The 15,853-nt window shown below is 40.3% G+C and overlaps 1 protein-coding gene across 20 annotated transcripts in view; it reads left to right on the top strand.

The window, feature by feature from the left end:
- The window catches only part of RBFOX2 (RNA binding fox-1 homolog 2), a 272,690-nt gene that overhangs the window by 236,888 nt on the left and 19,949 nt on the right, over window positions 1–15,853 (top strand). For 11 of the 20 annotated variants that reach the window (XR_007129530.1, XR_007129531.1, XM_047742392.1 and 8 more), the window contains 5 exons: window positions 7,817–7,909; window positions 10,713–10,773; window positions 14,019–14,072; window positions 14,187–14,279; window positions 15,355–15,499. Coding sequence is in view for 18 of the 20 variants with exons in the window: in XM_047742392.1 (XP_047598348.1) it covers window positions 7,817–7,909; window positions 10,713–10,773; window positions 14,019–14,072; window positions 14,187–14,279; window positions 15,355–15,499 (446 nt within the window). In the remaining 2 variants the exon portion in view is untranslated. The remainder of the gene's footprint in view (window positions 1–7,816; window positions 7,910–10,712; window positions 10,774–14,018; window positions 14,073–14,186; window positions 14,280–15,354; window positions 15,500–15,853) is intronic. The other 9 variants (XM_047742395.1, XM_047742393.1, XM_047742404.1 and 6 more) reach the window with 3 other exon arrangements.

Below are 15,853 nucleotides of genomic sequence, written 5' to 3'. Positions count from 1 at the left end.
ACTTAACTTGGTAAGTATTTTTAAAGTGAAATCTGTTCAGCCTGTAACCAGTAAAACTATTTATGCTTGTAGTTTCTTCATAGTGGATTTCTGGCCCTTGGCTTTTATTTTGGGGGCAGCTTTTTAGATCCAAGGTGGAAAAATGACAGTGGTTTAGAGATGAGAAGTGCATGAACATCTCATAAATATGTAACGATTCTATGCGACACTGTTTATCCAAAGTCGTCGTCTAAACGTTTTTAGTTCTAAGTGTCTGCACTTGAGTTAAGTACACCCCAAAAACCTGATGCCCAGTATGGTTTCATCAGGCTCTGGGAACTTGCTCCTTACCAAGAAAAGAATTAGATTGAATTCTTGTGAAGCAAAGGAAATCGATCTTTCTTAAGGCTTCTTTCATTGACTTCAAAGATTTGCCTACTACCAAAAATTGTTTAATTTCCCAATTCAGTTGCTTCTCCCTGTAATTTTCATGTTTAAATGACACACGCCTCCCTTTTCTCTTTAGGGCATCTAAAACCCTATGCTGCTCCCTACAGTAAAATGCTGGGTCCTCACTGGCCCTTTTCCTTTGGGGTGCTAAAGAGTAGACAGACTACGTACTCATTGGCAGTTGTTCTTAAAACAAAGCACAGAATTCAGAATTGCCCGGATCTGCCTTCAGGGACTGATAGAAAATCTGTCTGCATCCTTTGTCCTTCTTAACTGTCACCTAAAGTTCTCTCTTGGAACGGGTTCCCCGGGAACTGTTCTGGAAACGCGTTAACAGAGGTTTATTTTGGAGTCAAAACCCAGGGGCCTCTTCTGGGATCCTCCTCACATAAATTAAAGAGTACTTTTCTTTTTGTAAATTAAGTTTATTTTCTCATTCCTCCTGTGTTCTGGTTGACTATAAAATTACAACATGTCTTGAAAGGAACCAGCGATAAGGAGATAAGTGGTGCTTTTCTTCACTTTAGGGTTGCTCGGTCTTTGAACTGAGTGCTTTTCTGTCCAAAAATTAGCTTTATTGAATTTTTTTTTGAAGCAGTAATTGAAAAATGAGTCACAAAATAATTCTGAGATAAGTGATACTAACATGTAAAACAGTTATCAGTGAAACAGATAACCACAGGGCTCCAAAGCAAAAAAGAAACATGTCTTATTTTTTATAACGAGACACTCAGCCTACGGTTTTAGAACATTCTCACTTAAAAACACAGGTGAGCACGGTCGTGCTGTCTTGCCCGTCCCCATCCCTCCCACCCTGGCTTGCCAGCATTCTACTTTTTCAGCCTTCCTGAAAAAATTGCTGAGTATCTTCCTTTTTTGTCTTTGACCTACCTAGTCTAGATTTGGTTTTCCTAGATTATGGGATGAATGTATATCATTTACATTCATACACATGCAAAAAAATATATACTTAGATTATTTCATGTGATTTTTTTTTAAATCTTTTTTTTAACCCCATACTCCTTCGTAAAATATAAAATCAGTCCTATGTAATTTCCTATGATTAACTAAAACAAAGGTAGGCTCTCGTTTTGAAAACGTTCACTTAGGATGTATGATGAAAAATGCTACCGCTGCCCAAAAATGGAAGGAATATACTCAAACAGAATCTAGGAAATGATTATACTGATATGTATAACTTTACTGATTCCCCAGATGTCACCAGTCATAACAATGTATTGCTATAAACAATAGAAAGATAATATATTGGTAGCGTGGCCGTATGTCCTGGTTTATCCAGAATAGTCCCAGTCTGTAGCCCTTTTCTTAGCAAAATTATTCATGTCCCCTTCCTCCCCCAAAGTGCTCCAGTTTGAATGATAAATTGTATTGCCCCTCCTTATAGATCCTTTGAGTAACAACTTTTAAAAAGCACCCTTTTCAAAACCATTATAAAAGAAAAACGTGATTTTTCATGTCCAGACCCAAAATAAAAAGCATAAATAGCTCATTAAAAGAGCATATTCACTAATAATCTCCTGCATTTCCTTCCAGTCTTTTTTCTCACATAGAATCTTAAGCAGAATTCTAAATAATGGTTACCTAGTTCAATTTGACTTTGCATTGGCTGTTAAATACTTCTAGTGACTAAGAATGTGTTGCTTTTCAAAACTCTGTTTAAGTTTTTATTTAAATTCCAATTGGTTACCATGGAGTGAGGGACTAGTTTCAGGTGTGCAGTGTAGGGATTCAGCAGTCCATTAGACACCTGGAGGGGGAAGTGTGCTCCCAACCCCTGCCTTCCACCTGTTCCCCACCCACCTCCCCTCTGGGAACCATCCCTTTGTTCTCTGTAGTTAAGTCTCTGTTTCTTGATTTGCCTCTCTCCTCGTTCTCTCTTTTTCTCTTTTTCCCTTTTGCTCGTTTGTTTTGTTCCTTAAATCCCACATATGAGTGAAATCATACAGAATTTCTCTTTCTCTGACTCATTCATGACTCTCCACCATTCTGTTCACTATCACCCAACCCATAACAATTTGTTTGTGATAATTATCACATACAGTTATATTACTAAGTAAAGAAATGTACACATTCTAACATTTATATTTTCCATAAAGTTTTGTCGACCTACTTCTGGTGTGGTTGTTGCTCCAAGGGACGTGTATCATAAAGACTGGAGTGTGTAGGAGCTCTTCACATCTTCAGACAGTGCCAACTGTTAATTAAGTTCACTGAAGGACCACAGACCACATCGCAGCAACCGTTATTGACATTTCTAGCAAGTTTTTAGCTCATGTGTTCTCATTACTTCTCTCAGGTGGATATGGATATCTGGGATGATGGGGATCTGAATTGGGGTTAGGCTTTGGTTTAGGCTGGAGTTAGGGTAGATAAAGCCTCTAATCCCATCCTCAGACACAAGTAATGTGCTGTAATTTCTTGCCTGTTTCCCTGGATTTTGATTTCATGCAAGGGGAAATTACTTATTTCTTTCAAAATATGGTCAAAAAACTGTCTTTGAAATTGCACTAACTAGGCCTTTGCTTTTCAGTAAATTCGATAGGTAATGCTGAGTTGAAATGTTTTTCATAATACATAAAACTGAATTAACAGTGCATGTATTTTCAAAGGGCTTAGTTTATTTTTTTGTTACCATCTTATGGTTTTTAGTTTTATTTTTCTTTTATTTATTTTTAAATTTCTGTGTTCTGGCCATACCCAGGAGAACGTCTGCTTTTGGTTTCTCCCTTAAAAGTTACATGGTAAATTTCTTTCTCATTCTTCTGAGATGGAAAAACTCAAAGATTATACAAATTTCAGAATATTTTTCCAATGCTCATCCTATTGCTTGGTATTTATTGCTGTCTGAGGCCAGACTAAAAAGGTGGTAGTTATTCGGCTCCTATAGGCCCTTGATGATAAACAGATGATAAACAGGTGATAAAATGTTTGTCACACTTAGTAGAAGTTTTGACCACAACCGTAATCCTGATAGACATCCCATTCCTCAGTTTTCACAAGACAAGCTAAGATAGGAGTAAATCACACATGGAAAACTGGTTTATTTAAATTGTTAACACAGAAAGAGTTTGAGAACTGAGAGCGGTAGGTTATAGTATAAAGCATTGTTCCATACGGTGTCCATATTGAGCACCTAGAATGTGGCAAGTTCTAAATTCAGATGTGCTTTCAGTGTAAAATACACATGATTTCAAAGACTGAGCAGAAAAAAAATAATATCTCATTAATTTTTTATATTAATGCCATGTTGAAATGATAGTATTTGCACATATTTTAAATATATTATTGATATTACTTTCATATATTTTTACTTTTTCAGTGTGGCTAGTAGAATATTTAAAATTATGTATGTGGCTTGTGTTATATTTCTGTCAGATAGCCCTGGTATAGACAAACATGTCAACATTGGGGTTTTTTTGTTTGTTTGTTTGTTTTTAAGATTTTATTTATTTGACAGACAGATCACAAGTAGGCAGAGAGGCAGGCAGAGAGAGAGGGGGAAGCAGGCTCCCTGCTGAGCCAAGAGCCTGACGCGGGGCTCGATCCCAGGACTCTGGGATCATGACCTGAGCCGAAGGCAGAGGCTTTAACCCACTGAGCCACCCAGGCGCCCCCATTGGGGGGTTTTTTTAATTAAATTTTTCTTTTTAAAGCAAGAGATTCAAATGACCAAACTTAATGTGAATTAGATTTCCAAGAATGGAGGGACACTAAAACATAATTTCACGTAAGCATATTTTCCTGTTAGTAACTTTTTAAGCCTGGATAATCTGTAAATATCCTTAGCTCAGTTCCTGGCACTTTCAGAATGGTACCTTAAACTTCTTTTCAGGTTTTATTTGAGGTAATATTCTTGCAACCACATTGTAGTTGACGGAAAATCTAAAGTTTCAACACAAGAGGAAAGTATTAAAGAACAGTATTCTAAAAACGCTGCCTAAACTTCTCACCTTTCTAATCACAGACTTCTGAGAGATACATGCTCATTTCCTATTGCTTCTGAACAAATTATCTTAAAGTTGGTGGCTTAAAAACACAGATTTGTTATCGTACATAGTTCTGGAACCTGGAAGTCCAAAATGGATCTCACCAAGCTAAAACCAAAAAGTGTTGCAGGGCTGCATTCTTTCATATGGCTCTAAGGCATAATCCAGTGCTTGTCTTTTCCAGCTTCTAGAGGGGACCCACCTTCCTTGACCTGTAGCCCCCTTCCATCTTCAAAGCCAAAAATGGCCAGTTCTGTCTTTCTCAGGCTGCTGCACTCATTCCAACTCTCCTGATTCCCTCTTTTAGCTTATAAGCACCCTTGTGATTATACTGGGCTTGCCTGGATAATCCAGGATAATCTCCCTATCTCAAGATCGTTAATTTAATCACATCTGCAAAATCCCTTTTGCCGGGTAAGGTGGTGGTAACATGCACAGGTTCCAAGGATTAGGATGTGGACAACTTCCGGAGGTTGTTCTGCCCACCACTAAGTCTCTTTATCTTCAAAGGAAAGAAGGAAATCTGCTTACCTCTGTTTCCTATCAGAAGTCCCAGAGTATCATCAGCAAGACCTTCTTCCCCCTTTACCCTAGGTGAAGATTGGTTCATTTTCTGTCTTTGGCATTTTGATTAGTATTTCCTGTGGAGTATGAGCTCTGCTGGCTTCTGACACCACCCTGAATTCTTCCGGCTGCTGTCACTGAGTCACAGGTGCTCGGTCAGCGCATTACAGACCAGAGGCTCACAGAACACCTTTAGCAATTGGATTTGAAAAAGAAAATTAGAAGGGTTTTAGGACGAATGGAGTTTGGTTAATAGAATACTGAACTTGGGGTTTAGAGCTTTATTTCTTATTTTCTCTCCGTTAGCTGTGGAAAGAAGCCACCTGGAAGGAAGAACGCCTTGTCGGTGCTTGGGTGTCTCACCTCAGTTTGATTTACTTTCTTAATCTTTTTTTTTTTTTTAAAGATTTTATTTATTTATTTGACAGACAGAGATCACAAGTAGGCAGACAGGCAGACAGATAGAGAGAGAAGTGGAAGCAGGCTCCCTGCAGAGCACAGAGCCCGATGTGGGCTCGATCCCAGGACACTGGGACCATGACCTGAGCCAAAGGCAGAGGCTTTAACCCACTGAGCCACCCAGGCGCCCCTACTTTCTTAATCTTAAAAAAATGAAAACAACAGATTTATCCTTTCTCTACCTCGTGGTTGTATTTACAAGACGCACAAGTATGTGAGTGTATGGGTGTGTCGATGTAGGTAGTCGTAAGGCCAGTCGTCAAAACCTTAGGTGTTGGTCTCCACATCATTTGTTACCCGGCTCCTAATTTATCATTTATTTATTTAACCCAAGTCTTATAATCTGTATGAGGCTGTGGGAACCAGTTGGAACACAGTTTACAGTACTTCCACAGGGTGCTATAAAACTCCTCACTACCTGTGACCTTTCTTAAAAGGTTTACTTAACTTTTTTATTGGAGGGTGCCCCAGGATTGGAGAACTGGCTTCCTGTCTTCAGCAGAGCCCAGTGTAGGTGACAAACGCACGATGTCATTAATTAGTAACCTGAGATCATATACCTTGAGCTGTCGATGTGGCTGTAACATGTTGGTATCATAATTTGTTTCTGAAAATGTGTTTCCATTGATATTTTCCACATACTTAACATTTTTAAAGAAAATGTTAATACAATTACCCGGAGCAGTCCACCTCCATCCAGCAGCAGACATCTAAATTTTTCTGTCAGCTCAGCATTGCACTTTCCAAGGTATTTGTGGTGATACCCAGATTACAGGTAAAGATACTCCATTGGGATTCTCCATGGATCACCAATCAGCAACCATTTAGTCATGTAGAATGCAAAGTAATGAGATCCGTCAAAAGGATGAAATCGCTTTTCTAAAATCTTACTGAGCTATGCACACCATTGACCATCTCGGTTAAGAACACATTTTGTATGTAGATGGAAAGACTTGAGGAGGGCAGCAAAGCAGAACTTCCGTAAAAATAAATAACAAAGGTTTCCAGGTTATCCTACAGTGGAACATTAGAAGAATGCCAGAGGGACAGTGCAGCTCTTGAGAAATGGGGACTTGCCCAGAAAATCCTAAGAATTAACTATTCTACACATGTGAATAGCTTGGGAAAATGTTACAGTTGCAGAGTGGAAAGAGGAGGACAAAGCAGTAGGATGAAATTGATAGAACGCTTGATGAGATAGTCACAGAAATATATAGTAAATCCTGCTTTTGACATTGATGGTACGATTATGACCAAGACCGTCTTTTCAGATACATGTGAATGTAGGAGTAGGTGGGTTAACTCCCTGGTTCCAGCATTTTCCACTCAGTGAGTTAAAGCTCCATACGATTTCTTTGGTACAGTGCACAAATAAATTAATTCTAACTCGGGACCAAGTGTATTGCTGTTTTATGGTATTCTTTTCCTGTTAGACAGTATACAGCTGATGTCACTAACAGATCTCATTCGCACTGCCTTTTGATTCCTTTTTTCCGTCTACATGGAAAATTACTAATACATTTAGTAGCAGATGTAGGCTTCAACAAATGTGTAATTTAGGCAAATTTGGATAAGCTATTCTCTGGAATTCAGCTGAACCTATTTTTACTCTGAGTGCCAGTCTGGTTGTTTAAAATTCATTGAAGAAAAGGCATAATTGGCCACTGCTTAGTGGTATTTTCATTAGCTTAGATGAACATGGGTGCTCTCTTCTTCTACACCCAGTCCCTACAGAATTATAGATGGAGGCTATGTTTTAAATTATTCTGTTCCCAGAGGAATTATGTTGCTACAAGAGAATAGGCAGAGTGGGGCCAAGTGATGAGATCTCCTAAAAATCCCAATATGCAGTGATTACACCTAAATGGAAGGCCTCATGTAGAAGTTACTGAGGAGTGACAGATGTAATTATTTTTTAGCATTACATAAAAGGACATGTAAATTAACAGCATGAATTGAAAGAGACAGAACATCTAAAACAATGTTGAGATTCTTGGTGGGAGAGTTTGACCCGAGTAGCTCTATACCTTAATTTTGGTCTGGCCTCACATGCTTTACGTTTTATTTTATTATTGTTCTTGTTGTTAATTACATTATCATTATTATTATTATTGCCGTTGTTGTTGCTATTATTATTATTATTATTATTACTACTACTACTACAGTTCTGTATTGTTACTGGATTTAATTTCCCTTTACCAAATATGCATGGACCAAAAATGTGACTTTGGGAGAGTACTGCTGGGTCGACGCTGATGTCAGTTTCATACTGTGATATTTTTTTCTCTGTTTACCAAGAGATCAATATTTCAATATAACGATGTGCATGTTTTCCCCCCTTCTCCCGCTGCATGCAGGGATTCGGGTTCGTAACTTTCGAGAATAGTGCTGATGCAGACAGGGCCAGGGAGAAATTACACGGCACCGTGGTAGAGGGCCGTAAAATCGAGGTGCATGTCTTCAATAATTCAATTTCTGGTTTATATTTTTATTTCTCTTTTTGTGTATCCTTCACTTATTTCACATTTGGAGCCCTGTCTTGTGTGTGTGTCTGCACACATGCATATGTGTGTGTGTGTGTGTCTCTGTGTCCTTCACCTTCTTGCACTAAAATGTGTAAAAGTAACACTTCTGTCCTCTTTTCCCTATTTTTTGGTTGTTGGTGGGGGGGGTCTCATTTTGATTTACTTGTGTGCGTGAACATGTGTATTTGTTTCTCATTTACTTTTTTCCCCCAAAATGTTCATCTTTCTGCTCTCTTGATTTTTTTTCCTTTGCTTCAGTTTGCGAGACTTCGTACGAATACCTGTGATCAGGCCAAAATAAAACTAACTTTATAAATGTCTAAAAACGATCCAGTTGTGACTTTGTGTCCTATAATGAGTCAAGGAGCCAGCCAGTACCCTCTCTCTTGGGCGGCCAGTTCGCCTCCATGTGCGTGTGATGAGCAAGGAGTACAAGACGGCAGAGGTGGTGGGGAGGGAAGAAAGATCCCAAAACTCGTGGCATTTTTAAGTATATTCACTATCACAAACTGCCATTGGGAATAGTGGATAAAATCCTCAGACAAGAGGGTCTGACGGCTGCCCGGTGAATGTGCTTTTACCGTGTTCCCCGGCAGTCCCATGGTGTTTGCCAGTCCTTTTTAAGAACGCAGTGAAGGTTAACTGGCTCCTTTCCCCTTTCCCAGTTTTTTTTAAAGTATGAAATATAAAAGCCACCATTTTGAGTAAGATGTCTGCATATTTTGCTTTTTCCTTCCCTTTCCAATGGTTTAGCATTTAGGGCCCTTCACTTGACTCCCTCTTTCCCTGGTAACTATACACAATGCTGGCGATGGTGCCCGTTGGCGGTAAGTGAAACCAAGCACTAGACAAGAAGCTTTTTCAATTGTTAATTACAAAACAATTAAATAAGAAAGAAAAAGTCCATCTGCCATCTCACATTAACACTACAAAATGTGATTTGACTTGTTCCTCTTCCTTTTCCTTTCCCCCTTTTATTTTCAATGCTCTTGAGTAGTGCCGCCTGGACTTTGGATGTACATGTTGTTTGTAGCGGTCTGAGCTGTTTGATTACTGACATCATGGTGATTTTTCCCCCTTGCACATCTTACTCAGAGTTACTGAGCTCCAAGTTTGGCTGGTTTTATTAATGCACTTCCCGCCTCTACTTCCCTTCCCCTCCCCCAAACCTGTATGTAGCTCTGTTCTTTCCTTGCCCTTGACAGCTCTCTTTGCTGCCCGTGACACCCCTGACTTTCTCTTTCCTTTTCCCCTGCCTTCTTGCTCTCTCGCCCCAGGTTCTGTCCCCATCCTTCTCCCTCTGTCTCTCCTGCCCCTTCTCTCTGTCACCTGCGGCTATGGGTCTCTTGCTGACCGGTGGTTTCTGATTGGTTCTGGCCATTTTCCTTTTAGCGCTTGGGTGCGCTCTGCTCTAGCGGCTCCTGTAAGCTCTGACCCCATTCGAATCCTTGTCTGCGAGAACCTCGCTCTTCACTCTCTCCCTTCTTTCCAAAACTGATTGTTTTTTTTTTCTTTCTTTTATTTGTGTGTGTGTGTACTAACTGCATGCTCTCAGTCATCATTGTTGTATCCCATTCTTTCTTTTTAAATGTGAAATGTTTCTATTATTTGGTGGGTCGAACTAGAGTAAATGGAGTTTCTTTTCCTCACAAAGGAAGATTCCCACTCTTGCCAATCCTGAAGGACCTGTTAAGACATGTTTGGGTTCCGGTTCTACCAAAAATTGGGCTTTCCATAACACAAATTTATCACCATACAAATTATAACCTTCATGTAAATCCCCAGAGGCAAAATAAGACATTTATATTCGGTGTGTTTTAGAATTCTTTTTCTAAACGCTGGCCTGTTCTCTGACTTGACCACATGGCAGACAGCCAGGTTCTATAGTGATGCTGCACCCTCCTTGCAAGAGCTTTAGGCTGGTTTTCACACTGGGCTGCAGTCTCCCGGCTTCAGGCTCCGTTCATCTTCTTGCCATCGGCACCATCTTTGTAACACCTACTTACCCTAGCACCGAGAATGCTCTGAATTCTGCACTTCTGTAACGAGGGTGGAGAGAACCATACAGCAAAAGAAACCGGAGCTTTATCTTTTCAGTGAGTGCCTCATTTAAAGGCCTTCTGAAAACATTATTCTTAAGTGGATAGACCACATAGTCTAAAATAATTCACCATGGTCCTGAAGATGGTCAACATGGAATTCTAAGTTCTGATTTTTTTTTCCTCCTCAAACAGTAAAATCTTACACAGCCCTCAAAAATGCTGAACATTAGAACAGGTGAAATCCATAGATTTATTTTCTTCCTGTAAATCTATTCCCTGACCCATCTGGCAAGCCTCTGTTTTATTAATGAACTTCAAAGTTCATGCACAGAGTTTTTTCCTATTGACTTTTTCCCGTATTTCCCATAATGCAGAGACTTCTCTGTTTACGAGATTGCCAAAGAACTTGCAAATATATCTTTCCTTTTGAGCACTTGGTGGTAAACTAGCCCGAGTTTTCCATTTGGAGACCAAGAAACTGCATTTTACTCTTGTTAGCCTCATTTTATAAACACTTTAATTAAAATATTATATATTAATATTTTATATCGCTATATTATTTAAATCAATGTTCTCTGAAATTAACATTTTATTAAACTGAGTGCTGTGTTACTGGATGAGCACCTCCATGTTCCCTAATGTGGTCTACTTTCTCCCTGCCCCTTCTTTTTCCTTTATATTTTTAGGTGAATAATGCTACAGCACGTGTAATGACCAATAAGAAGATGGTCACACCATATGCAAATGGTAAGAGATTACAAGTCATCTTCAGAAGGATGTCACTTGTATTAATATGTGAACTTCTGGTAATCAAAGAATCTCTCTTGATTTCAGTCTTATGGCAGTTTAATTTACAGTGAAGTACTTTACTAGAAGAGTATCCTATTTTTTTTTTTAAGATTTTATTTATTTATTTGACAGAGATCACAAGTAGGCAGAGAGGCAGGCAGAGTGAGGAGGAAGCAGGCTCCCTGCTGAACACAGAGCCCAATGCGGGACTTGATCCTAGGACCCTGAGATCATGACCTGAGCCAAAGGCAGAGGCTTAACCCACTGAGCCACCCAGGCACTCTAGTATCCTATTTTTAAAGTTAACTTGTTTCTTAGAATTAAGCTTAGTTTTTCAGTTACTAAGCTGTAATGGTCACGGTGAAGTTCATACACAAAGCGTAAACACGTCATTCGGGGTGACCTGTTAACCCAGTGGGGTCCCACTAAGGCACTCTCATTTTTAGCTGCTATCATTCTTTGTGATAGGATAGGCTTGTCTGTAATACGTGCCCACCAGTGCTCACTTTTACTACTGATCCCTACCCACTCTGCGCAGGAGTGGAATAATTCTTGATCCCTTGCTCTCCCTCTAAAGGTATGCTCTAGAGATAACAGCCATGGTGGCGCATGTGCATGTGTTTTCCATCTTCTGTCCCGGGACTGCATGCTATAGAGGGCGTTTCATACATGTGTGAATATTTTGCCTGACAAAAGCAAATGTGTCCACTTAATCTGGACGCATGTTATCTACCTGGGACAGAACTGAATTTGGATCTGCAGTGCCCATTGGTTTTGCCAGCGGTGCTCTAAAGGGCTCTTGGGGAAGGGTGGAGAGGAAACCCATAGGTTGGGTCTTGAGGTTTGCAGCAACTCCTTCTCGTATATTTTAGCGTCCTTCATGGAATTTTATCCAGAATCAAATGGGGTGTTTTCTGCTGCTTTTTAAAAGTTTGACTCTACTGCTAGAGTATGATAGTATGTGCTGGTAATGTCTTAAGTCAAATACAAGTATCTTAGTATATTCTGGTATTTCTTCAGTAGATACATGTAGCTCAGCTTTTCAAGTGGATGGTCCGAATCAGTGTAATTTACATTTTCCCTACCCATTTTATCAATGGTATATAATGTGATACCATCACCTCCCCTTTACCTCTTGTTTTTTGTTTGTTTGTTTGTTTGTTTGTTTTACACTGCTATCACAAAAACAAGTTTCGGGGATGCCTGAGTGGCTCAGTTCGTTGAGCATCTGCCTCTGGCTTGGGTTACAAACCCAGGATCCTGGAATTGAGTCCCACATTGGGCTCCTCGCTCAGTGGGGAGCCTGCTTCTCCCTCTGTCGGTCGCTCCCCCTGCTTGTGCTCTCCCTCTCTCCCTCTCTTTCTCTGACAAATAAATAAAATCTTAAAAAAAAAAACAAAAACACAAGTTTCTGCCTTGTAGTAGATTATTACTGCTGCCTTTCCAGTGGGTTATTTTGATAACCCACTGTAAACAAAATAGGAAGGAGAAGCAAAGTAAGTCACATTTCCTTTAGATCCAGGAGGAACACTGTCCTAGAAAGAGTCCCTGACTGGAATTCAGAAGACAGAAATTCTACTTCTAGATTTGACTCTTCATTTTGCTTTAAGTTGTTGGGCCATTCTTTTTTAACCTGATTCTGTTTTTGTCTCCATTAATAGTCAGTCACAGAATTTTAGCACCTGAAGACTCTATGGAAGTCTTCAAAACCCAGCCCTCTTAGCTTATTATTTAGGAAATTAAGCCTGGAGAAGTGTAGTATTTACTTGTTGTCCTGCTGGGACAGCAACTTTCTTAACTCTCTCTTTGGGTTTTGTAAAGGTCAAAATATATTGTAAATTGTACCAAACTAAACATACTCAAAGTATTATTGACCGCATACCATTATATACCAATATTAAAATGTGTATTTTTACTTAAGGGAATGTTTAAGTAATAGTGGCATTGGCAGGAAGGAAAAAAGTCATTTTTGAATATTAGTCTAAATTAATATTCAAGCCTAACAGCCAAACTTTAGAGACCTACAGCTGCTTATGGTTAAAGCTTCTGAGAAGAGTATTCGAGGTGCCTTCTGGTGAATTCTCAGCCAGCAGTTTAATTTACGTTGGTTGAAATAACGTGATTTGTCAGACATTGCAGAACACTGAATTCTTACAACTCCAGTAGGATTTCAACTGAGGTATTTGCTCAATTTTTAGGTGAAATAATGTGCTCATCATCTCTGAGCACCTAAAATAACGAATGGGGATTGGATTGGTTCAGAATGAATGCCTTTTTTCTTGAATATTGTCTCCAGTCTTTCAGAAAAATAATGGAGCATGTTTGCTTATTTATGTGTAAAATTCTATGAATATCTATTGATTAATGTTTTCATCTGGAATTCTCCTTAACAGGGCGGTAGTACATTTTTCTTTTTTCTATAAAATAAAGGGTACTACTTTAGCTAAAATGACTGATTAACTTAAGTATGTATATTACCAAATAAAATCCCATGACATGCATGAAGTTGGGGATGTACCTTGAATTTTACTCCTGTGTGTCTCTTCTTACTCACTTGCCTGAGGTTCCAGTGGTAAATCCCAAAGAAAGGGGATTTTTGGCTTACCCAGATTTCCATCAGCATGGTATTATTGAACACGGAGTCAAAGATCAGCTCAAACTTGAGCTCAGAGGATACCTTTATAACAGCGAGAGTAGCCAACAGTGTGAAGATGTCATATAAAAAAATCCATCACGGTGTGGTGTAGAATGACATATTCTGTCTTTCTCCTCTTTCTAAAAGAAGGAATACATTCTAAGCAGTTCTGTGAAAGAGACTGTACCAGAGCCCAGGATTCATTTATATTTCTTGTACTTCTTTGTCCTTCTTCCATTACCTCTCCTTCTTCCTTCCCCTCTCCTTCTTCCTTCTTCCCTCCCAGTTTTTCTCTCCCTCCAGTTTGCGCCTGTCCTTGCCCCCACCCCCAGCTCCTCATTATCCCTTCACTGTGCTAGTCCTGCTTAAAGATGCTCAGCTGTGGAAATGTCTCCCTAGATCCCTCCCTAGAACCCCCCAGCTGGCATCTGCAGAGAAGGTCGTGATGCACAGCTAAGCTGGGCTGTGCGTAGGGCTCTCTGGAGCCAGCTCGCACATGCCCTCCTCACCCCCTGCCCTGTGTTCCTCACGCAGTCTTCGGTGTTCACTCTTTTCTCTTCCATTCCAGGTTGGAAATTAAGCCCCGTCGTTGGAGCGGTATATGGCCCTGAGTTATATGCAGGTAGAAGCTCGTTCATTTTTCTGGTCATGCTAGTTAACAACATCTGTTGTTTTTCAGTCTACTATTCCTTTGTAATCTTTTTGCATTTTTTTTATTTTTCTTAAATGCAATCAGCATCCAGCTTTCAAGCAGACGTGTCCCTAGGCAATGATGCAGCAGTGCCCCTGTCGGGAAGAGGGGGTATTAACACTTACATTCCTTTAATCAGTAAGTAGCCTATGTTGGCCTGGCATGGATTTTGACTGTTGGGAGTAAACAGTGATGTGTGCTAGTCTTTTTTTCTTCCTCAAGTATAAACTGTAACTGAAGAGGAGGAGACCTTCTCGAGAGAGAGTTAAATGCTGTCCTGCTTAACCTGTGTTAGAATCTAAGATACTAAGATTGCCATGAAGCATAAATACTTGGGAGAGGTCGGGACGGGTGAGGACATGTGTAGAACATTTTAATCTGTAGTTGATTTTAAAGAAAACCAAAGCAATAGATGCTTATGGGATATATTACGTTCTGTGCAAGTCTGCTAGGGGCCCTTTCGTAGAGTATCATTTAGAAGCACCTCCAGAATTAATGGTTCTTCTCCGCTCTGTGGATACCGCTGAAGTCATTCTGACCTGAGCCATTTTGCTCCAGTGAAAGGTATAATTAAAACGAGTTCAGCGAACATGGAATAAACGTTTCTGTGTGCTTTCCAAAGGATAAGACATTTAAAATAGACCTTTAGAAACTGCCTACCTCCCTAAGGGCCACAGGATTACAGGGGAGAAGTCGTTTCCCTCTCCCCTTACATTTCTGGGTTAAAACATTTTAGATAAAAGAACAAAGTGGACTAATGAAATGTCTAAAGATTATTGTGTGCCTCGGAGGTTGGCACCATGTACAAACACAAAAGACTATTCTTACAAAGAATAATTACTATAATGCGCATAATAACATGTGAATACAAGATTAATAATTGGCCAGTTAGAGAGTTCATGTCAATCCATGTAAACGGCCCACAGAAGTGAAAAGTCTCATCCCTTAGGACGGCCGTAGTTCTTAGAGCTGCTGGGCCTGTTTCTCACCAGCGTGCGTGTAAACGCCAGAACTGAGAAGGCGCAGAGCGGACTCACTCAAGACGGGTGACGAGCGCAGCGCGCCTCGTTGGCTTTGCGTATTGGCTCTCTCCGTTTCTTTCTCAGGAAAGGTGGGGCATGTATCTTTCAACCTTTCCTGGAGGTGGCTCAGAGCAAGTTGGGATTGTACCCCCTGCGACTGAATGCAAGTTGACATTCCTGTCATATTTTGGGTCTCCCTTTAGTTCCTGGCTTCCCTTACCCGACTGCAGCCACCACGGCGGCCGCTTTCAGAGGAGCCCATCTGAGGGGCAGAGGGCGGACGGTATACGGTGCGGTCCGAGCGGTACCTCCAACAGCCATTCCCGCCTATCCAGGGTAAGCATGAGATTCCAAAATAAGCAGCTGGACAGAAAAGAATACCATGGCCCTCTCACAACTTCTGGGATGTCGCCGTGCCACATCGTAGACATTCTATGAATATTTGTACATTAATGGATTAGATGGCAAGAACCAAAACATACCATCATCAGAATGTAACGTAATACCAATTCGTTATATAAATCTTCATTTTGGCCACCTTAAGCCCTCGTGGTAGTGGCTTAAGACAGCAGCCAGAACTGTCTTGTGTTTACTAGCAGTGTGTTGGCATGGAGTTCACTCAGCATCGCACGAATGTGGATTAACACTACTGCAGAGAACCAAACTAGGAGCTCAAGACCGTAGTACGAG

Source organism: Lutra lutra, chromosome 8, assembly GCF_902655055.1.
Source record: "Lutra lutra chromosome 8, mLutLut1.2, whole genome shotgun sequence".
Taxonomy (NCBI): domain Eukaryota; kingdom Metazoa; phylum Chordata; class Mammalia; order Carnivora; family Mustelidae; genus Lutra; species Lutra lutra.
This window is presented reverse-complemented; position numbering and strand designations above follow the sequence as displayed.